The sequence below is a fragment of the Sceloporus undulatus genome, chromosome 6 (assembly GCF_019175285.1).
Source record: "Sceloporus undulatus isolate JIND9_A2432 ecotype Alabama chromosome 6, SceUnd_v1.1, whole genome shotgun sequence".
Classification (NCBI taxonomy): domain Eukaryota; kingdom Metazoa; phylum Chordata; class Lepidosauria; order Squamata; family Phrynosomatidae; genus Sceloporus; species Sceloporus undulatus.
The window spans coordinates 52,349,517-52,373,876 of record NC_056527.1 but is presented as its reverse complement, the minus strand read 5'-3'; the positions used below and the strand labels follow the sequence as shown (position 1 = coordinate 52,373,876).

Sequence of the window (24,360 nt, the reverse complement as noted above, 5' to 3'; positions counted from 1 at the left end):
CTCTCCCTAGACTGCAAATCCCAGGTTAACATAGGATGAAATCATGGTAGTTAAAGTGGAATGATAGTGTTATAATTGTGTAGTGTGAAAGGACCCCTGATGTAATGATATAGCTGAGAAACCTGCTATAATAAATCTGCAAATACTAATTCCCAATCTATTTACCAGCAAGACTGCTTTCTGTCCTGGGGGGAGTTGGAAATGTTTAGACCTATATATGAAGGACTGTAGCAAACAAGGCTTTAGTGGTCATGCAGATAGTTTTCATGCATTCAGTCCAGTTTTTGGTTCTCATAAATTCAAAATTATTTTAACACATTATATCTAGTAGTGCTGTTTTTACAACAACAACAACAAAACTTCACAGTTTAGAGAACTATCCTCTGTTCATTGACTAGGATGCAGATAATATGTTTGTGTTGGTGTTATGTGTCTTTGTAATTTCTTCCTTTTTCCAAAGCTTGGTCAACTCTGTAGTGATACCTTATGAGGCAGCCACAGAATTAATGGCCTGGACTCTTTTGTTAATCCCAAGTAGACTTACACCTACTGAATCAATGGAATTTATCAACCCATCAATGGAATTTACTTATGTATTAATTCACCATTCAACAATGAGTCTACTCTAGTTAGGGCTTGCCAGTAGGATTCAGGTGTTGTTAGCATTACAAGGTAACAAGAAGTTAATGGTAAAGATTACTTTTTCTGTGTGTAATGAAGTTACATTTCAAAAACACTTCAGCTGATGGGAATTGCATGGAGTTTTTTTTGGTGGAGCAAGTAACATTTCTTAACTTACTTTTAACTGGGTACTTTTAAAGGCATTTTGAGATTAATTTGACAACTTTCGTGATATTCTCTTACCACAACATACACAAGGAAAAGTAACAAGCAACAGGCAGCACTTTTTCAAAAACATGTAATATGCAATGAAAGTGAATTGTATTTTAAACATGTTGATCAGTGACAGGAACAAATTATGCTTTAAAATTAATGTCCCAAGCTCTGGGTAATAGTAGCTTTCTGCTTGGAGGGGAAAAAAACCCTTTAGCAACTCTGCCTGGATTATGTTTTCAGCATTTATCACAGAACACTGATTGTTCCAGAAACAACACAAGAGCACATGCCCATCTAACTTGTTTCCATGAACTGCTGGTGTGCCTTAACTATAGTAATAGTAGCCTGGTTAGAAACAACCACCTTGCATCTCTGTTTCTTTGCATGTAATTAAATGCTACAATCTGTATAAAATACCACAAACAGACATTCTTTTGATTCTTTTTTAAAGAAGCCTTTTCCAGTTCACCTCTAACTTTCCTTCAGCCATGGCATGATTAACAACATCTTTCTTTTTAAATTCCTTTCTGAATCTGTTCAACAGCTCATTTTACAAATATTCCAAACTCTTAAACAAAAGGATTTTGCTTCTTCTAGTGTAATTTGTTAAATGGGATGGCTCAAAACTGTGTGTGGTATTTGAAATGTAGTGCAAATAACATGGCCTTTTGATCATTGTACCCATGCTGGCTGTCGAGGATGGGAACGATGGGAGACACACAGAAGTTGGTGAATTGACTGAAAAGTTGCTCCTAATCAGTGTAGGTTGGGATGGGAGGCCGTACTTAGTGTGGATTGGAAAAATGAAGGGGAGAAACTTGCTTCTGTCCACAATTTTCTCTGTAGCTGTTTTTCTTTGGATGGAGGTTGCTTTGGATCACAATACCCAGCTAGATAGTACATGACTTGGAGGGATGAAACATGATTTTGGAGTAAAGAGGAAATGAGCAAGGGAAGGCCCTAGCCCCACCCATCCCTCCATCCGGCCTGTTCTTTTTACATTGCCCCCACAACACTCCCATATAATTTGTGTTGTCACAGGCCTCATCTGCACTGCAAAAATAATACAGTTTGACACCGCTTTAACTGCCATGGCTCAGTGCTGTGGAATTCTGTGAGTTGTAGTTTTGTGAGATATTTAGCCATCCTTGTCAGAAAGCTCTGGTGCCACAAAAACTACAAATCCCAGTATTCCATAGCATAGAGCCATGGCAGTTAAAGTGGTGTCAATCTGCATTATTTCTGCAGTGCAAATACGGCCACAGATTTATCTAACATGTTCTCTGGGTTGTACAAAGCAAGGGGGTTAACTATTAAATCGGATGAAGAGATAATAATGAGAATTTATGAGTGCTATAAACTGGTTCAAATTGCCTTAACTTTGTACTGCTTGATAATTTAGAAGAGTCCATCCAGCTTTTTAAAAAACATTGTTTATTTAACACTTTCGAAATCAGATTGATACACATTCAGAAAATGAAAAAAACAAAACAAGAGAAGACATAACAAGAGAAATAAAGAGGGGGAAATAGAGAAAAATTAACAACATAAATGAAACAAAGTAGGGCTCTGAAAAAACATATAGAGGAAAAAATAGAGAAAAATACTATTCTGACCTAAATGAAGACACTCTCACTAATGCCTTGAATGTGGGTGACATCCATTACAAGATGATGCTTTTTAAAAAGCTGGATGGGTTATTCTAAATTGTCAAGCAATATACCATTACAGATCCAGCTAAATAAATCTTACTAGAATTACTAATGACCATGACTACAAATGATTACATTGTTATATTTCTTGTTGGCCAGAAAGTCCATAAATAGCTTCCAGTCTTGTAGAACATGTTCAATTGGCTTATCCATTAGAACTCAATTTAATTTTGCAATTTAGACCAACTCAGCAACGTTAACACTCCATTGTCCATTGTTGGTACTTAAGTTTGTTTCCAAGACTGAGCAAATGCAAGTCTTGCGGCTGTTTATCATGTGTTGAAGAAGTACAGTAATCTGTATTTGCTATCTAGTTCTTTATCCATAACTCCCAACAGAAACATTTCAGGCACCTCTATTATTATTATTATTATTATTATTATTATTATTACTACTACTACTACTAATTGGATTGACATATCAATCTTAGACTATTTTGCCTTCTTACAAGTCCACCAAATGTGAAAAAAGGAGCCCTCCTTGTCTTGATATCCTTGCCTTGTCTTGATATCCCCAACATTGGTTTGAAAAATTCCTGGACATTTTGTACAGTGTATTTTGGGTTATGTACCACCCCAGGAAGCCTCAGGGGAGACTAAACGGATGGGTAGTTTGGGCAGCTTTGTGATAGCAACATGTGCAGCAACAGTGGTGGTAACATATTAGAACTGCCATATTGTGCTATGTGTTCTAGTAAAGGCAGAGCTCTGAAGATTTCACAGTCTTATGCAAATACAGTAGTTTGGATCTGATCCAGGGCTTTGCATTCTGAATGTCTTCTCTCCCACCGTACTACATTTTAATGTTGTAGCTGCAAAGATATGTTCCCAATATCAGTGTCTGCTCAGAGAACAAGGACTGATAGATTGATTGACAAAACTGGCAAAGGACATTGAATTGTTTGTGGGCTTTTCGGGCTGTGTGGCCATGTTCTAGAAGAGTTTCTTCCTGATGTTTCACCAGCATCTGTGGCTGGCATCTTCAGAGAATAATATGAACTCTGTTTTGTGAGACTTTATAGACATCAGTGTGGTTTACTTGATGGCTCTAGGCAGGAACACTGAGTACTCTACAATGTTTCATATGATCAGTACTATGGAAGATAGTGTGCTTCTGTTTTTGTTGTGTGCCTTCAAGATGTTGCTTTATTACAGTGATCCTAAGGGTAACTTATTTTACCTAAGTTCAGTAAGTGTGGTCCAAAACACACTGCAAAAATAATCCAGTTTGATACCACTTTAGCTGCCCTGGTTCAATGCTAGGGAATCCTGGGAATTGTAGTTTATTCTGGCACCACAGCTCTCACAAAACTGGATGTTAGGACTGGAAATGAATGTAACATGGGTAAGTACCAACGTCCGTTTCCCAGAACTCCCTAGCATTAAGCCTGAGCAGTTAAAGCAGTCTCAAACTGGATTATTTTGGCAGTGTGTTTTAGACCTATTATAACAACATCAGCAACAGTAATAATTCACTGTGAAAGAACTGGACAAGATCATACAATGTAAAGACATTGCTCTGAACATTGAAGTGTGGATTGTCCAAGTCATTGTATTCCTCATCACCATGTACAGATGTGAGAGTTGGACAGTACATAGAAAATCAACTCAGAGTTGGTTTAAATATAGATAGTTTGAGTTCTTTCTCTTATTCCTTTTCAACCAAAGGCTGCTGTCTGTTCTCAGGTTGCAGGGAAGGCCATTTCTGAAAACCAAGAATACAACCTACTGGTACGCATATATGAGCTGTCCTGTCAATTAGATCGGTGAAGGGAGGGATCATAGGACCCTCCAGACAGTACTGGACTGGGGCTCCCAGCATTCCCTATCTTTGGATGTGCTGATAAGGGCTGATGAGATTTGCAGTCCTGTAACATCTGGAGAGGGTCATGGCTTTAGGTGTTGAACTAAATTGAGTTCAACTGCAGCTGGCTGTACCAGAAAGATAATAAAACGAGTGTATAATATTGTCAGTCTCTCTTTTCGATTTATTATTACAGCACATGGGCAGCACAAAATAATAAAAAGTTTACAAAAATTACATTGCATTGCATCCATTGGAAACAACATATTCTAGTATATCGTATGAATACATATATACATATAAATGTCAAGGATAAAATTCAGCGATGTGCACCTAAATGAATTTAACAGTATACTAAAATATATGGGTATAACAAAGATAATTGACTGTCTACTATCAAAGTATCTCCGGAAGAAGTTATAGTAATTTACTGCATCTGTTTTAAAAAGTTTTTACGACAAATAATAGCAGCCGCAAAGAATTTAGCAACTTTGATAGTTACATATTCACTGTTGTCTGCAAAAGAGCAGGAGGCCCTTTAACAGTCTCCCTTTTCTTCCTCATCTCTTATCTAGCTAGAAGGTTTTTTTAAAGCAACCTCAACATTGAGATAATGATGGTAAACACTAGAGAAACACAGATTTTTCATTTGTACAGTAGCAAATTGGCAGTAAACAGTGCAATAATCAGAGCCTGAGCTGGAAAGGAAAGGGATTGTAGTCTAACAAATCCTCCTGTAGCTGTGTATTCTTGCCAAAACTGATAGGGTAAATAGTAGCAACTTCCCAAATCCTATACTGAGCATGTGTGAACAGCAAAACAGAGAGAAAAAGGGAAAACAGATCAGCCTGCCTCATCAGCTTTCTTCAGATTTTTTTTTTTTTTTAAAGAGCTATGTTTGGTCACTAAAATGCAAAAAATAAGAAAACCTCAGGCTGGTGCAAGAAAGTCATCCCTTTGTAAGAGACCTTCCAAGTAGCCTCTGTGCATGTGAGTGTGCATGCACCTTCAAATCACCTGTTGACTTATGGTGACCCCATGAATTTCATAGCGTTTTCATAGACAAGGAATACTCAAGAGATGGTTTTGCTAGTTTCTTGGCGGCCCCCCATCTAAGTACTAATCAGAGCTAATCCTGTTTAGCTTCCATGATCAACAAGGATCTAGTGCATTTGGGCATTTAGGCCATTCAAATGGTCTCTAGAAAGTCCAAAAATGTTTTTGTTTATTTATACAAGGCTTACTTGAGCTGTTTGTATTTCACATATTGATTGTTTTGAATAAAAAGAGTACTGAAGCATGTTGAACTGCTATTTTATTACGGTACAGGAGCCTATCCCTATTTTCATGTTTTTTTGTCTCTAGTAACCCTGTTTTCTGTTAAAGGTGTAATGCCCAAGAACACACTTTGTTAGATGAGTTATGCCTATATTTTGTCTTGATCATATAATGTGTTCCCTTGTTGGTTATAAAGCATCCCTCCTCTTGGTGCTAATTTACTTTGATTTCTCAGTTCTTGTGGAAGAGGTCTTTTATTCTGCATTTTGTTGTTTTCGACTTTCTTTGTACATTCGTCCCTCCACATTTGTGGCTTTGACTTGGCGGATTAGATTATTCATGGATTTTATTAATACAGTGGACCCTTGTTATATGCTGGGGTTTGGTTCCAAGTTCCCCCGTGGATAACAAAATCCACGGATGCTCTAGTCCACATTAAATATAATGACATAGCAAAATGGTGTCCCTTATAAAATTGGAAAATCAAGGTTTGATATTTGAAATTTATACTTTTTTGAACATTTTCAAACTGTAGATGCTTGAATCCATGTATAAAAAAAATCAATGTATAGGCCGACTGTATGTTCTCTCTAGGAATGTTTAGGCCCTCCAGTGCAATTCTGTGGTCAACTGAAGGACCTCGGGACTCCTAGAGAGAACACTCCACTAGCATTATAAAGTACATTTCTATGCCGCTTATCAGTGCATTAAGCACTCCCTAAGTGGTTTACAAAGTGTAAGCTAATTGCCCCCAACAATCTGGATACTCATTTTAGCGACCTTGGAAGAATGAAAGCCTGAGTCGAGCCTGAGTCCTTTCACCGATATTGAACTCGCAACCTTATGGTTTGTAAGTGAGTGGCTGCAGTACAGGCATTTAACCACTGCGCCACCAGGGCTCATTTGTAGCTCCTCCAGTGCAGTTCTGTGGTCCATGTCTTGCAGATGTTCACCACAGAATTGCACTGGAGGACCTAGAGATTCCTAGAGAGGTGTTCTCTCAGGTAAAAACATAGTGTTTTTGTTATTTGCGATTTTTCCACATTCACAGGAGTCCTGTGCCCTTAATCCCAGCAAATGTGGAGGGACTGATTATTATAATAGTATTCTTTGTCCTTACATACAAGTTGTTGAACATTTGCATTCAAGATTCTGATCTTATTTCTGTCACTTTTAATTTTGCTTTTCGCCTGTCCTTAACCATTTGAAAGTTCATCTGTCATCCTGTGAGGCCTTTCTTTCTTTTTGTCTATATATAGGGTCTATTTGCATTCTTTGCAAACTGCTTCAGGCCAGTCAAGTACAAATCAGTGATGGGAAAAATAAAATCAGATTTTTACATATTTTCATTAGATTTGCCTTTAAAAAAATATCAGTATGCACCTAAAATCCTTTCTAGTTCATATATAATATAATTAAACCTAATTGCAGACATACTAAACCTATAATTATAGCCCCTTAGAAATTACTTTTTTGTCTCTGTTTTACAATGTCCTATTCGCACACATTGATAATCCCTATCTGGAGTTTAGAAGTAAAACATTACAACTGCCAGTGTTACTTGTAACGTGTGCTCCACTTTGGACATCAGCTTTACCTAAGGTGTTACTTCAGGAGATAGCATGGCAAGTGATCATTTCTTTTTCAGTGTTAGTAATTTTGTAATAGCTTTATTTTGTTATTCCTAAAATGTTGCTTGGGAGAAAGTTATGTATTAGGTTTTGGGGGGGATAATTCCATAATTTTAAATTGTATTGTTTTACAAATTTTTAAAAAAACCTGCATCTGGTCCTCAGTATCCACAGATTCAACCATCCACATTTTGAAAATACCCCCCCCAATCCAAAAAGCAAACCTTGATTTTGCCATTTATATAAAAGACACCATTTTATGACACCATTGTATATAAGGGACTGAGCATCCACTAATTTTGGTATCCATGCAGAGTCCTAGAACCAAACTCCAACAGATAGAATCATAGAGTTGGAAGAGACCGCAAGGGCCATCCAGTCCAACCCCCTGTCATGCAGGAAATCTAAATCAAAGCATCCCCAAATTTTTTCTTAGACAATTAGGGTAGCATTAAATAATGTACAGTATATGGAATCATTTTACACTTCCTAAACAGAAACATTATCCAAGCACATTGATCTAAAAGAAGCTTGTCTATGTAGATCTGCTCATTTCTAAAATAAGAATATTTGCATTTTAGCTGCCAAACAGACATTTCATTTTCATCTGATGAAAACAAGCTGTTTCTAGTCAACCCAGTAACTATATCAAACCTTAGTTTGACTTATTGACTTATTAGTCAAGTATTTTATTTTTGTTTGCTACGTGAGTTTAGAGTTAGAGCCAGAACAGACCAAACTCTAAAACCACCATCAGTGTGGCTTAGGAGCGTGGCGTTTATACGGAAACAACCTGGAAGTTACCCAGACATGGGCAACTCTAAGATGCTGCAGTAGTGCGGCATTTACATGCCGCATGACACCACTGCATCTAGAAGCTGGCTATGGGCTGTGGTGGGACAGGAAAAGCCACCCTTTCCCCAACTAAAAAAGGAGCGGATCTTTGGGCTCCACAGTATACCACGTATAGCAATCGCAAGTACATTCTATACCGCTTAGCAGTGCACTTAAGCACTCCCTAAGCAGTTTACAATGTGTACGCTAATTAGAATAATAGAATCATAGAATCATAGAGTTGGAAGAGACCACTAGGGCCATCCAGTCCAACCCCCTGCCATGCAGGAAATCCAAATCAAAGCATCCCCGACAGATGGCCATCCAGCCTCTGTTTAAAGACCTCCAAGGAAGGAGACTCTATCACCTTCCGAGGAAGTGCATTCCACTGTCCCTTACTGTCAGGAAGTTCCTCCTAATGTTCAGGTGGAATCTCTTTTCCTGTAGCTTGCATCCATTGCTCCGGGTCCTGTTTTCTGGAGCAGCAGAAAACAAGCTTGCTCCCTCTTCAACATGACATCCTTTCAAATATTTAAACAGGGCTATCATATCACCTCTTAACCTTCTTTTCTCCAGGCTAAACATCCCCAGCTCCCTAAGTCGTTCCTCATAGGGCATGGTTTCCAGACCCTTCACCATTTTTGTCGCCCTCCTTTGGACACGCTCCAGTTTCTCAATGTCCTTTCTGAATTGTGGTGCCCAGAACTGGACACAATATTCTAGGTGGGGCCTGACCAGAGCAGAATACAGTGGCACTATTACTTCTCTTGATCTAGACACTATACTTCTATTGATGCAGCCTAAAATAGCATTGGCCTTTTTAGCTGCCGCATCACACTGTTCACTCATGTTCAACTTGTAGTCTACTTGGACTCCTAGATCCCTTTCACATGTAGTTTCATTCAGCCAGGTGTCACCCATCCTATATCTGTACATTTTATTTTTCCGCCCTAAGTGCAATACCTTACATTTCTCCGTGTTGAATTTCATTTTGTTAGCTTTGGCCCAGCTTTCTAGTCTATTCAGATCATTTTGAATCTTGATCCTGTCCTCTGGGGTATTAGCTATTCCCCCTAATTTGGTGTCATCTGCAAATTTGATAAGTATGCTCCCAATTCTGTCATCCAGGTCATTGATAAAGATGTTGAATAGCACTGGGCCCAGGACAGAGCCCTGTGGGACCCCACTGGTCACTTCTCTCCAGGATGAAAAGGAGCCATTGTTGAGCACCCTTTGGGTTCGGCCGGTCAACCAATTACAGATCCATTTAACAGTTCCTTTGTCTAGCCCACATTTTACAAGCTTGTTTGCAAGAATGTCATGGGGAACTTTGTCAAAGGCCTTACTGAAATCAAGATATACTATATCCACAGCATTCCCTTCATCTACCAAGCTGGTAATTTTATCAAAGAAAGAGATTAGGTTTGTCTGGCATGACTTGTTTCTCTGAAACCCATGTTGACTTTTTGTGATTATGGCATTGCCTTCTAGATGTTCACAGACTCTCTGTTTAATGATCTGCTCCAGAATCTTTCCTAGTACTGATGTCAGACTAACTGGACGATAATTGTTGGGATCCCCTTTTTTCCCCTTTTTGAAGATGGGGACAACGTTTGCCCTCCTCCAGTCTGCTGGGACTTTTCCTGTTCTCCAGGAGTTTTCAAAGATTATTGCCAATGGCTCCGATATTACATTTGCCAGTTCTTTTAATACCCTTGGATGGAGTTCATCTGATCCCGGAGACTTAAATTCATTTAGATTAACAAGGTGTTCCTCTACTATCTCTTTACTTATTCTGTGCTGAAATTCCCCTATTCTGTCCTCTGCTCCATTATCCTCAGGTTGAGCACCCTTTGCCTTTTCTGAGAAGACTGTGGCAAAGAAGGTGTTGAGTAATTCTGCCTTTTCTCTGTCTTCTGTTAGCATTTTGCCATCTTCTCCACGGAGTGGCCCTACCGTTTCCTTCTTCTTCCTTTTGCTGCGGACATATCCAAAAAAGCCCTTTTTATTGTTCTTAACCTCTCTAGCAAGCCTGAGTTCATTCTGCGCTTTAGCTTTTCTGACTTTACCCCTACACATGCCTGCTGTTTCTTTGAATTCCTTTTTTGTGATTTCCCCCTTTTTCCATTTCTTATACATGTTCCATTTCAAACTCAGCTCAGTTGAAATTGCCCCTAACAAGCTGGGTATCCATTTTAGCAACCTGTGGAAGGATGCCAGGCTGAGTCAACCCAGAGCTCCTGGCTGGCATTGAACCCACAACCTTGCGGTTTGTGAGTGAGTGGCTGCAGTACAGGCATTTAACCACTGCACCACCAGGGCTCCACATTCATGCAATGTGATAAGTTTACTGAATCGTTTTACTGCTGGGAGATCCCTTACTCCGGTGGTGGGGAATATTCATGCCTCCAGCTGTTTTGGATTCCAACTCCCATCAGCTCAAGTCAGCACAGCCATTGGTTAGGGATGATAAAAACTGCAGGCTAACAACATCTGGTAGGCCATTGATTTCCCATCCCTTCCTATCTTGCTGCTTCTAAATGAGAAAGGCAGATGAAAGGGGGAGTGAAATAATGCTTGCTTACTTATGGAAGTTTAAGGAAGGTCACTGGTGGGTGGGAGTGAACCGGTTAATCTGCTTTCATTCCCCACTGATAAGTTTTGTAGGGTCATGCCCAACATTTGTGCATGCACCTTTAAATTCTGGAAGTGACATGATTGGGAGCCCTTTCACCTGCCCTTCTCCTGCTGTAGAAATGCAGCAATTCCAAAGAGATTGGGTGAACAGAGTTAAACTTTTTTTCCCTTTTCTCTGGTCATGCTTGAAATATTGGCTGGTAATTGGCACATGCATAATCTCCCAGGTTTGAGTACATAAAACATGTAGCTGGCTCAGCGGCAGATGTTGCCATGCATTTTTGTATCAAAAGCAGAAAATTGAGATATTCACCACAGCCCAGAGACTTGAAGGACAGATCCGATTGTTATTAATTCTCCAAAAAGAAAGGCACATATGCAGCCTCTGAGGAAGGTCAGTTTAAAATAACACTGCAAACAATTTAGTGGCATTTGAGCCTTTGGTCAGAGTGAGACTGCTAGAGCCAATTTGGTAAATGGAGAAAGCAGACAGACCAAATGGCAATTCTTCCTCCAGTCCCCACTCCACCCCCCAGAACCTTAAGATCAACATCTCTTGCCCTGTTATTGCCTTCTGTGATGAAAGGAACTCGGTTATTATTGAAGACACTTCCACTAGGCAGCCTACAAGAGTCTTTTGCACTCCTGAAACCAACTTGAAAAACCAGTTTTTTTCCTCAAGACTTAAAAAAAACCCTTTATGCTAAGTTAGTTTGGGAAAAAACATGTTTAGCATGGAATAAAACCTTTGCTGCTTTTGAGCTAGCATTTCTTGATACAGTGGACCAAAGGATTTCTTTAACAATCTGTTAATTGTTTTGATTACTTTTCCCCTCTCTTTTGTGGCTTGGGTGCCTCAGTGACTCCTACACTGTGCCTTGTATTCTTGCGGAAAGCAGCATCTGGATCTGCATGACAGGACTGCTCTCTGGCCTTTGACCTAGCTTTGCTTCTGGCATTAACTGTTTCAGCGGGTTAATAGTAGGTTTAGCTTGAAGCTGAACCCTTGCTCATATTGACGCCATTTTCTCTTCAGCTGGCCCCTTTTGACTAGAGGGAGAAGGGGGGTGCGATACTTTTAACAACCAGGAGAATTGTAATATTCATGTGACTCAATGGCTGGCCAGAATTAGGTTCTTTCTGCTGCAGTGCTTTAAAAACTTGTAAGAGAATTTTTCTTTAATGGTTTACTCTTCACATGGAAGTGTGCTGCAGAGCATTGTCCAGCCAAAGGGCAATAGTGAGCATTGTAAGAGCCTGGATATAATTTTTGAGGTTTCTGCTTCAACAGATATTTGCAGTTACGTTTAAAACACTACTCTGTGGGTTGTGTTTTGTTTGGGGAAGTCATGGGGTTAGATTGTAACATGAGTTCCATAAAGAATCCTTTGAATGCTTTCAACAAATTAAAAAAAGAATCCCTACATTTATTGAATTCCCCCAAATTCCTCTCACTGTGTAGTATGTTTGGCTAAATGTGTTGTCCTGAGAAAATATCTGACCCTTGGCTTTGTTTAAAAGAGGAACTAACTTTTGAACATGACATTGAGGAATGTGTGGTGCAATTTTTTCTGGTTGACTCTTACTCACTATTTCAAATTCTATACCTTTTGAACTACCGGTGGTTCTCTGGGGATAAATCTAAAACTGCCATGCAGTTAGAGCAGGAATAGGGTCTTTATAAAATGATGGACTGTAGTTCCCACCATCCCTTACCATCAAGTATACTAGATAAGAGCAGATCAGAGTAGCATCTGCTCATCCCTGAATTACATGATGGATATCTTAATAATATATATATATATATATATATATATATATAATTGTTTTTATTAAGATAAAAACTACATACACACGCGCGCACACATGCTCCAGAGAAGGTGATCCTGTCTTTGTTGTTGTTCCTAATGGATGGAAAGTGAAAATAATCTTGTGGCTTGTTTTTTGTTTGTTTTGTTTTGTTTTGTTTTGTTTTGCCATCAAGTCAACTTCAACTTATAGTGACTTTATGAATGAAAAATTTGTTACCCTTCTCAGGTGCAGTGCTATCTCTTGTTTCATCACATTTTAAGATAAATAGAACTCAAGAACGGTATACCACCGCCTTCGTTCTTTGTTGTGTGCCTCCAAGTCATTTTTGACTTAATGGCAAAAGCATAATTTCTTGGCAGGTTTCTTCAGAGGAAGTTTGCTATTGCCTTACTCTGAGGCTGAGAGAGTGTGACTTGCCCAAGGCCATCCAGTGAGTTTTTATGTTGGAGCAGGGGATCAATCCTTGACATCCAGAGACCTAGTCCAATATTCAAACCCTTACATCTCGGTGGCTTAGCTAAAATGCCACTGCCTTTTTCTCTGAGAGATCCTCTCCTCCACCAGTGTTAGCACCCACTCTTGCTGCTGCTTTGTTTTGGACATTTAGTCTGGACCCTTAGCAAAAACCTCTGACTTGGAAGACCCTGTCAGTAGCAGTGCTTACAGTCAGTATAGCCTCTTGCCTCATGGGAACATGCTGTCTCACTACCATGGGAAATACAGTGCCATAGTGGGGCTTGTAATTTTGTTGTTCTTAACTACCTTTGAGTCGATCTCAAATCATGTTGATCCTATGGATGAGACCTCTCTGAGACTCCCTATCCTCCACTATAGTACAGTCGGCCCTTATACACAGATTTTTTATACACAGATTCAAGCATACACAGCTTGAAAATATTTTTAAAAGCATCTATTTCAAATATCAAACCTTGATTTTCCATTTTTTATAAGGGACACCATTTTGCTACGTCATTATATTTAATGGGACTTGAGCATCCACGGATTTTGTTATACACGGGGGCTTGGAACCTAACCCCAACATATAACAAGGGTCCACTGTATTGCTGCTGCTGCTAGATGCCCTTGAGTTGATTTCGACTCATGGTGGTCCCATGAATGAGATTTCTCTAAACTTCCTGATCCTCTCTACCTCTCTGGTCAGGTCCTACAGACTCAGGCCTGGGGCCTCCCTAATTGAGTCTATATGGCATGCAGTCTTCCTCTCTTTCTGCTACCCTCTACTTTCCCCAGCATTATTGCCTTTTCTAATGAGCTGTGCCTTTTCCTGCAGAGTGGGGAGGGCATTCTTTTAATGGGTCTCGCTCCACCTCCTTCTCCTCAACCTCTCTCTCATAAATATCTTCCAAAATTCATTTCCCATTACCTGTACCATATTGCTGTTTGGAAACAGGATATTTTTAAAACTTGCATTGTCCATTTTTTCTTGTTAATACAAGGTGTTAACTTCATTGTCTGCAGTTAGCAGTTCTGAACAGAATATTGATCACAACAGTACCTCACATGTAAATATGGTAAACCTGACCCAATCCTTTAAGCACTAAAGGGCTTAATGCCAAGGACAACAAACACGCTTTGTTGCTGCTCTAATACACATATGTCTGGAGACATCCCAAGCAAAGTAAGTACTGCTCCCAATATTACAAAAGCATTTTTCTATCTTCCACTTCTTCCTTTAACGGGTTTATGGTGGTGCACATTGTGCGTCTGTTCATTTTGTCCATGTCACAATCCCATTAATTAGGTTAAGATGAGACAGTGACTGACCACAAAGTGATTCAATTAGCTTGAAGGCTGAGCAGGAATATGAAGTTGAGAGAGAATGTAAGAGAGCCAGCATGATGTGGTGGTTTTGAGTGTTGGACCAGGACTCTGAGGGACCATAGTTCAAATCCTCACTTGGCCACAGAAACCCACTGCCTGACCTTGGGCAAGTCACACTCTTTTGGCTTCAGAAGAAGGCAGTGGCAAGCCACCTCTGAATAAATCTTGCCAAGAAAACTCAATTACAGGCTTGCTTTAGGATCACCATAAGTTGGAAACAACCTGAAACAGGATCCATTTGTTTGTCTTTATGGCTGTCCACAGTATCCTCAGCACTCTTCTCCATTATCACATCTCAAATGAATTGATTTTCTTCTTATCCTCTTTCTTAATTGTCTGGTTCTCACATCCATACATTGTAATAGGGAATGCAATGGCTTTTACGATTCTAACATTCATGTTTACTTGTATATCTTTTGCTCCTTGTAATTTACTGTTGAATAAATTAGTGAATCCATATGGTACAGTGTTTTGAAAGAGTTGATAACAGTCTGCTGGAGGGTTACGTGCTACAGACAGAATGAAGAATGCAGCAGGAGTACAGTCAGCCCTCCGTTTTCATGGGGGATCCATTCTGGACTCCCTGTGAAAATGGAATTTCGCACATATTCAAGCCCCATAGGCTTGAATGGGGGGCACGTGCCCACCATTTTAATCTCCTCCGTTTTCTCCTTGTGAGTAAGTGCAGGTCGCAGATATGAAATCCATACAAACGGAGGGGCAACTGTACTTCCAACAAATGTAATAGCGGTTAAGGAATATCGTGTGTAATGGAAGAATTGGTATTAGAAGATACTAACTCTTTACGTTGGATTAGTGTTCAGATTAATGATGACGGGATACAGACCGCCCAAAAAGGGCGATCTGCCGCCGCCTTCATTTCCGCCGGCGGGAAACCTCAGCTGCCAAACGGCAAGGCTTCCCAGCAGCGGAAAAAGAACTCGCAAAAAGCGGGTTCTTTTTGCGTCACGCTTGTGATGCCCGAGTGTGCAAATGGCATACTCATGATGTCGCTGGTGCAACGGGACATGCGGATGCTATGCATCTGTCACATCCAAATGACGGCACCCATGTGTACAGGGTGCCGTCATTTTGATGCCCCCGTCACGTGCTAGGGGTGAGGCCGGTATGGACACTGTCCTCGACCAACCCCTATCACGTGACAGGGGCAGCGCAAAGGCCTGTTTAAATTGGGCCATTGTTAATTAATATTTGCAAAGAGACCTTTCTGTTTTCCATTGTCTTCCACCCCTCCCTGCCATTTACAGGTGATTGTTGTTAAGTCTTATGCATTACTGTGGGACTTCTATTATTATTCAATTTTTAAGGCCTGTCCCTCTTCTTACACAATTTACTGAACCTTCTCTCTTGCAGGTGTTGCATTTTTACTGTGACACATGCTCTGTCCCCATCTGCCGGGAATGTACCATGGAACGACATGTGGGTCACAGCTTTATCTACCTCCAAGATGCTCTGCAGGACTCTAGAACTCTTACCATTCAGCTGCTCGCGGATGCTCAACAGGGACGACAGGCCATTCAGGTGAGTGTACACTTCATAGCAATAGCATGTACATTTCTGTACTGCTTATCAGGGAACTCAGCACTCTCTCATTAGTTTACATTCTCTAAGCTAATTGCTCCCAACAAGCTAGATATTCATTTTACCAACCTATGAAAGGATGATGTTGTAGCTGTTCCTGGAAGTCCCTGCACCTGATTTGTATTTTCAGTTGCTGTAGCAGTTGCCAGTTGATAATACAATATGACTCCATATCCATAAGGAATATATTCCTGGACTTACTATGGAAACATGAAACTACAGATAATAGCTAACCCTACTGAAATAAATTTCTGGTGGAAGTTGACCATAAGAGTCACACTGGAGGATTAATAGATTCTTGGATAGAATAACTCTATGCTTTTCTAGGTCTTCCAGCATGACTTTGTGGTCAACATCAACTGGAGGCATACCATAGAATCATGCTGAAGGACCTAGAAAATGCCTAGAGAAAATATTTTTTCAGACATGTATAAGTGAAACTATGAGTACTTGTCCTATGGTTACAGAGGTCATACGGGATGTCTTATTTGAGGTAGTTTGTTGTTGTGGTGTGGCTTCAAGTTATTTCTAACATATGGTGATCATAAGGCGAACCTATCAAACAAAATGTTCGTGGCAGGATTTCTTCAGAAGAATTTGGTCCTTGTCTTCTCAAAGGCTGAAAGTGTGTGACTTGCCCAATGTCACCCAGTGGGCTTCTGTGGCTGAGTGGAGATTTGAACCCTGGTCTCCAGAGTCCTAGTCCAACACCTAAATCACTACACCATAATGTCTCCAATTTGGGGTAGTAGTCACCGGTCAATAAATTTAACATTTGATACATCCAACTCCTTAATACTCTTTCTGCAGTTGCTTTGTAGTTTGGGTTAACAAGGTTACTATAGTTAGTTAATTGTGAAAATTTCAAAGCCCTGTTGGTAGGATCCATTAAAAACAATGGTCTTGTGGAGCCATGAAGATTAAACAAAGTTATTGTGATATAAGCTTTTGCCATAATACAGTGCTCCAAAGTCTTGCAGGTTAGATAGTGATCTGTAGTTCATGAAAGCTTATAATGTGTTAATATTTAATAAGATACTACATGCATATCATTTTGTGAATTAGACTACATACCCTGGTCTTTTGCATTGTAATATTTGATGTAGTATAAATATGTCACAAAGAACTGGCTGTAAATGGCATTATATAAATAGGTTATGGCTTACAAAACCCTACACAGCTTAGGGCCAGGCTATCTGACAGACCATATGTTCCCATAAGACCCTGACTCAGCTTTGAGTTACTAAGGAGGAACCCATCTATCAGTTCCATTACCTTCACAGGCATGTTCAGCCTGGATATAAGACTGGGTCTTCTCAGTGGCTGCCCCTTGGTTCTGGTACACCTTCTGTAGAAAGGCTAAAATAGTCTCCTCCTTGCACTCCTTCCACTGGCAACAATAAACTTTCAAGTACCTAAGATTTTTAAAGAAAGGGCTTTTATTACGGCACTGTACTGGTTTATACTGTACAGTGGGCCCACTTTATCTACAGGGATTGGTTCTAGGACTCCCTGTGGATACCAAAAGCCACAGATGATAAGATCCCTTATATAAAATGGTGTAGTACAGTAATGCCTTTGCAAAAAGATACAAACATCCTCCCTTGTATTTTGAATTACATTATTACTTTTTTAGATTAACTTTAATATCTAATATTAAGGTGGCACAAGGTTACAGAGAGATTGAGGGTCTGTGAAATGATGGAAGCACCATTTAATAGATCCTTAGTCTCTTGCATACTGTGCATCTCTCTCCACCCTCAAGTCTCATTTGTTTGCTTCTTGTGTAGTATTGTGTTGTGTAGTTTGAATTAATAGTTGGTTGAATCTACAGATCCAGACCTCACAGATAAAGCAGGTCACTGTACTGTTTTTAAATGGATTTATATTATTGTGGGTGGGTATTTTTGAGAGCTTAATTACATATCACTGTTACCACTTTTATGCTTTAGCTATACTGTATTTGTTTGAATCTGAAAGCTGCCTTGAAAGCTGGTTTGGGGGAAAAGGTAGAAAATAACAACAACAAAAAGGGATTTATGATGCAACATATATCTTAAGCCCACCATATTGCTAAGGCACAAGATGAATTACAATTTTGGGTGGAAAGAAGGGGGATTTGTTAATTTTCAATTTGATTGGATAGATCCCAGTTTCTCTCAATTTTACTGTCCTAAGGCAACAAGATTTCCAGAATGTTTTCCCATTGTCAGAAGACTTATACGGTGGTACCTCGGGATACGAAATACCCAGGTTACGAAATTTTCGGGATACGAAAAAAATCCCATTGGAAAACATTGTTCCGGGTTACGAATGTTTTTTCGGGTTACGAAAAAACTTTTGGTGCTTTTCGGCGCTATTTTACACGGAATCGCGGCTTTTCCCCATTAGCGCCTATGGCATTTCGGCTTACGAAGGCTTTTCGGGTTACGAAAGCGGCCGCGGAACGAATTACTTTCGTAACCCGAGGCACCACTGTATGTGCATATAAGCTAAATCGTTCTTCCTAAGAATCTCTAAAATTTCCAATGACTAGACTGTTCTTATTTTCTCCTTGTTATTGCTTTCAAAGTGGAAGAAAGAACTTAGGGAGATGGTCTAAACTGAATGTTTGAATGAACATGTGGATCATGGGTACTGTTTTTGTTCTCTTTTCCATCTTCTTGTGAGTTTTCATGAAGTATCCTTGTGAACCTCTCCCATCATTTGGCACTTAAAAGAACACCACTGGCTGAAATATGTTTCCACAGTATGGTCTCTGGGAAATCATCCTATAGCCTCTGTTTCAGCTACTATTTCCTTTACATTGGAAAATATCTCAAAGCAGAGTTCTTTTTCTTCAAAGGATAGGCACTCAGTATTGTATCGTAGGCCTGTGCCACTGAACCAGTTAAGCCAGTCCAGCTCATCTTGAAATGGAAAATTTGCAGCAAGAAGCATTTGTTATCATACAGACTTGGATATGAGGAGCATTACCTCCTGCACCATCAATATTAAGCAAAACTTGGGAACATCTTATCTATTACTTGAAATTTTATATACTTCACATGATTTTGAACTAGTAAAGGCACACTCTGCACCAAACAGCTCCATCTGCTGGCGGTAGCATTCATTAAAAAAAATCCAAGGAAGTATTTTGTAGCTCCTGGGGATCAGGAAATATGCACTAAGTCCTGGATACTAGGTGCCATTATTTTAGGATAAAAAAAAATGAGAACTAGGTTCTCAGAAAAGTTGACATGGAAATTTGCAACCTTTTATTCACCAGATGTTTTGGACTTCAGCTCCCAAAAGCCACAGCCAAAATGGCTAATGGCACATAGCAACTTGGTTACAAATTAATCCAACATTACTCAAAGATAAAACTCACATACTGATAAATCTGATATATTTATTGGCCTAGATTGAATGTGAAGCTAAATCATATTTGGCTCTTGGTTTGTTTGATCTAACTACAGCTTGTTCTAATTATTTATTCCCATTTGCCATATCTCTTCTTGGTACTGGGATATGGAGGAAAGCCTCAATAGAAGAAGGTGTTGTTGTGTATCTTCCAGTCATTTTCAGCTTATGGTGACCCTAAATGTATGCTTATGTAAATATAAGGCAGACGTATAATAAGATTTTCTTGGTAAGGCTTGTTCAGAGAGGGTTTGCCTTTCTTGGAGAGTATAACTTGTCCAGGGTCACTCAGTGGGTTTCCATGGCTCCAGAATCATAGTCCCATGCTCAAGCCACTATACCATGCTGGCTCTCTATAAGAAGGTATGTATCGCCATTAAAAAAAAGCTAGCTGGAGGAGAGAAATTCTTAAGGTTGTCATGAAATCTTCTTCAAGTACAGTGACTCATTTTATGCATACAGAAGAACAGATAGATAAAGCTTATCATGGGCTGTGACCACTTCAGGGTGCAGAGTAGAGGGATTTTTGGGTTTTGAGGGTACCACGTGAAAAGCTTCTAGACACAGAAGAACAACACAGGAGAGAGAAGATTCGGATGAACTACTGCCTGACACACTAGTTTACTATACGACAGAAAGATTTCTATCTATTTGCCTTCAGATAAGCATTTAAACAAGTGGATCCTCATTTTCACACTAAGGATGTTGTGCAGGAAAAGTTTTAGCATTTGAGTTTGCTATGTTAATAACAGACCTGTAATGGGAGAGCTGTCATATTTTCTGTTGTGGTCAGACCTTTGTGTGTGCTTTTGGTGGAGTATATAAATGAGGAAGCCATATTTTTTTAAAAGACTGAAAAATGTCATGTAACTGTTCTCACGATGAAGTCTTTTTAAAAGCAAGCCTTGATCTTTTGAACAGGGCAGGGAGGATGGATGCATTGGCTCTGCTTGACTTTTGTGACAAAGCCTGGCACTCGTTTGCTCAGTGGGCCTCTGGACAAGAGATACGAAATGAACTCGTGGAATTTCCATCTTTGTAAAAGAACATCTGCAAGGAGAGATGCTAATTGTGAAAGTTGGAAACAAGGGTCATGCACCAACCAACCTTCTCTTTTTCTGAAACTGCTCTGTGGGGTCTCTCCCCCCCCATATTTTTTCATTTAGATCTTATCCATATTTTTTCATTATAAAACCATGCAAACAGATAATTTGCTTCCCCAATAAACAGTTGTTTTAGAAAATTGTTCTTGAAAACAATGGAAGCCCAGTTGGTATAAACTTGTAGTCTTTCAACCTAACTTTCCGTCAGGTGGATTTGTTGTATCTAACTGTGTCAGCCATGCAAGTGTTTGATCATAAATCTAAACTAGACTATCATACTTTGGACGCATCATAAGATGAGATAACTTTGAAAAGACAATAATGCTGCAAAAATGTGGAGGACAGTAGGAAAAGAGGAAGAAATTGTTACAGATGGATTGATTCAGTCAAGGAAGTGATGGACCTGAGTTAGCAGAAGATGTTGATGCTTGACTCTTTCTGGTCTCTCATTTATTGGGTCTCCATAAGTTGAAGTTAATTTAACAGAAAATAACAGCCACATAATTTGGATTTAGAATAATTTAATTCCACCAGTCTTGACATGGCTGTTAGAGAGAGGTAAAATGGACGACTACAGCATGGTAACAGCAAGATGTGTTAAGGGCTTGATCCAGTCTGTTCTAGGTGTGTGAGACAGATTCCCACAATAGGGCACTAAGAGTCTTGGTTCTCTTCCTTTATGTTTTGTGGCACATAGATGGTGCACTACGCTGTTGAAAAGAATGGGCAGTATCTGCAAGAGTTTGTGGATTAAATGGAGTGTGAGAGATAGATTATACAGTGCGCTCTTGCTATCTGCGGGGGGGCCCATTGCGGATCCCCCTGTGGATAGTCAAAAAAATGGGACCTTAAGTCCCATTCTTCTCAATGGGTGCTCGTTCTTGTTTGTGTCACTGTGTGCGCACACGGCCATTCAGAAAACCAGGGTTTGCTATCCCCTGAAGTTCAAACCACGGATGGCAAACCTGCACTTGGCATGGGCACACTATAATAATTACGCACAGGCCTCCATTTCCCCATAACAGCTTGGTTGTGTGCCCATACATACTATAAGGAGCAGGAAGGGAGGAAAATAGACACCTTGAGCAAGATCCTGGATCAGGCAGATAAGAGTATAACATGCCACCCATGCAGATTTGTGTCTGCCCATCCCATCCCATCAGCTGTCAAGCGCAGAGAGGCAGACAAGTGAACAGCAGTACTGCCTTGCTTTCCCACTGCAGTTGTCTAGACACATGGAAAGGGGATAAGGTTGACATTTCACTTCTCTGTGTCCAGAGAACTGCAGCAGGGATGGGAAGCAGTCTTCATTGTACAATTGCCCCCACCCCTTCATTTAATGACTGCAGCAGCACACACAACCTGGAAAATTTAATGAAGTTCCAGAACTGTATGAACAGCTAAAGCATAAATAGTCTTTTTCTCTCTGTGTCTGGATCAGTTATTAGAAGCAGGTACACTGGAGATTGTTATACACAGAACTATCTTGCCTATTCTGATACAGACTGGGTCAGGTCTTGCATGTGCTGTCTTGAAATGGAGTCCCATATTTGAAGTTGGTTCTAGAAATATTAAGTTGTGTGATTAATGCCCTGGATGCTGCTATATGGTTACTTTCTTTGAGTAAGCAGTGTTTTCTCCCTCTCATTCTAGCTGAGTATCGAGCAGGCCCAAGCTATAGCAGAACAAGTTGAGATGAAGGCCAAGATGGTACAATCTGAAGTGAAGGCAGTGACATCTAGACACAAGAAGGCTTTAGAAGAAAGAGAATGTGAGCTGCTATGGAAGGTAAAAATAAAAAACTGGCAGACTTTCTTAGCATATTTGTTTATTCTGTCAAAGGACAAATAGCAAATGTGATAGAAGCATCTGCACTGGCTCGGGTAACTAGTTCTGCTTTTCTGACACATACATACACATACAGCTTTGCATCTGCTGACGGCCACATACAGGAATATTCTAGAACTGAACAGCTTGTCAGGAGGAACCCTGTACTTGGGGGTGAAAATCCACTTTACTTAGTTCTGTTTTGTCTGCTGCTCAGGCAGCAGTGTTTGGAATGCTCTCTCATTAGCTTCTTTCTCCAGTTTCTTTGAGCAATATGAATGTTTGTTCTGCCTCAGAAAGAAGGAGAAAATCTGTTCTATTCTACTGTGCTGTGAATTGTTTGAGTTTTACAGAGCAGAGACTTCAGAACTCTATCTCCAGACTTAGACTTCACTTTCAATTAGACGTCACATTCCCTCCAGATCACAGGCAAAACTGAGAAACTTTGCACTTCTTGTCTCTGGTGCTCCCATTTCTATGGTCTGTATCACCCAGCAGTTGCTGAGCATCACTGTAGTGATATATTCTTCCAGACTGCTCTTCCCATTCTGGTTCATCTTTAGACTGTGACTCTGACAGCCATCACAACAAACTCACTCCTCTCAGAGAGATAGAAGGATGTTCTGTGATTGCTGTCCATTTTTATCATCATGACTGGCATTCCTTTCTAGTTCCTACAGCTTTATGCTAACAATGGACAATTTCCTTCAAGATGCAGAGCCCACTCTTGAGTTGTGTATGTCCACAATCTTCCAAAATGACTTCCTCATAAATGTACAGAAGGTTGTAAAAGCTTTTTTGAGTTTTCAATCACCACCTTCATGAGAGAGTTACACAGATTGTTACAGACATCAACAGCACAGTGTTCTGTGTGAACAAGCAAGGAGGTACAAGGTTGAGAACACTTCTTTGCCTGGCAATAGATCTGTGGAAGTTGTGCATCCAAAGAGAAAGAAGTCCAATAGCCTTCCATCTTTTGACAGAGGACACTATCATCACAGATTCCCTAGCAGGTCAGAGAATGATGTCTCTTGCCAATGTGTTTTTGATGGTAACTACCACTGAGGCATGACACAAGTGGTCATGTTTTCAACCTGCTGCAGCAGGGAAAGGCATGTTGTAACCAGGTGGTGGTAGGACACCACTGCTCTGGAGATGCTTTCATCCACAAGTGACAGGACTTGCTTGTTTACTTGTTTCCTCCTATCCCATTGGAAGAGTGTTGGTCAAATTCAGCATTGTTGAGACTGACTCTATCCTTGTCACCTTTCTGTGGCCTGGGTAACAAGGAAACAGTCAGCATCATCATGCTCTTTCACCATGCTACTGGTACTGTCCTTTCAGAAGTTGCCAGATCATCATACACAGAGACCAAATGAAAACCTAATTACTTGAATCTTCAAACTTTGTGGCTGATAGTATGAAAATGGAGAGCACCATTTCTGATTACCATTTTGGATCTTAAGAGCTTCCAGTAAACTTTCTGCACACTGTTGGTTCTAAGCCTTTGCTTGTTCTCAGTCATCTCTGCTGTGTTCCCATTTTCTGCTTCCACCTTTAACTGAAGGACTGAGGGCTTTCCATTTTCATCTTTAAAGATTTGCCTCACTTTGTCTCGTCTTGTCTATCTTATTTTAGTGTTCAGGATCTTCACTGTTCATTGACCTGTTGACCAAACATTTCCTAAAAAAAACTCCCTCATCTGTACTTGCCAGTTATTCCACCAATTTTGACTTTGTCTTGTTGGTAGCCTTACTACAGTTCATGAAAAGGTTATTTGAATTCCTAGCTACCTGTGATCTCCAGCCACTTAAGCAATAGTTTTGGCCACAGTCACCTGTGTGAATAAGCCAGGTGAGCTATGCACTCTGTGTTTAAATCTACCATACAAAATCATACTAGGTTTTGTGTTGGGACACGGTGGGACTCCATGCCAGCATCTCCTTTCTCCCACAAGTGTTGTCATTATTTCACTTGGAACAGGATATTGTTCAGACTGTTCTCATTCAGAATTCTTTTCCTTTGCTGGATCTGACCATA

At 40.1% G+C, this 24,360-nt stretch overlaps 1 protein-coding gene across 1 annotated transcript in view; it reads left to right on the top strand.

The window, feature by feature from the left end:
* The window catches only part of TRIM71 (tripartite motif containing 71), a 56,491-nt gene that overhangs the window by 27,938 nt on the left and 4,193 nt on the right, over nt 1-24,360 (top strand). The window contains exons 3-4 of the mRNA XM_042475793.1: nt 15,761-15,928; nt 22,147-22,281. Of these exons, the coding sequence (XP_042331727.1) occupies nt 15,761-15,928; nt 22,147-22,281 (303 nt within the window). The remainder of the gene's footprint in view (nt 1-15,760; nt 15,929-22,146; nt 22,282-24,360) is intronic.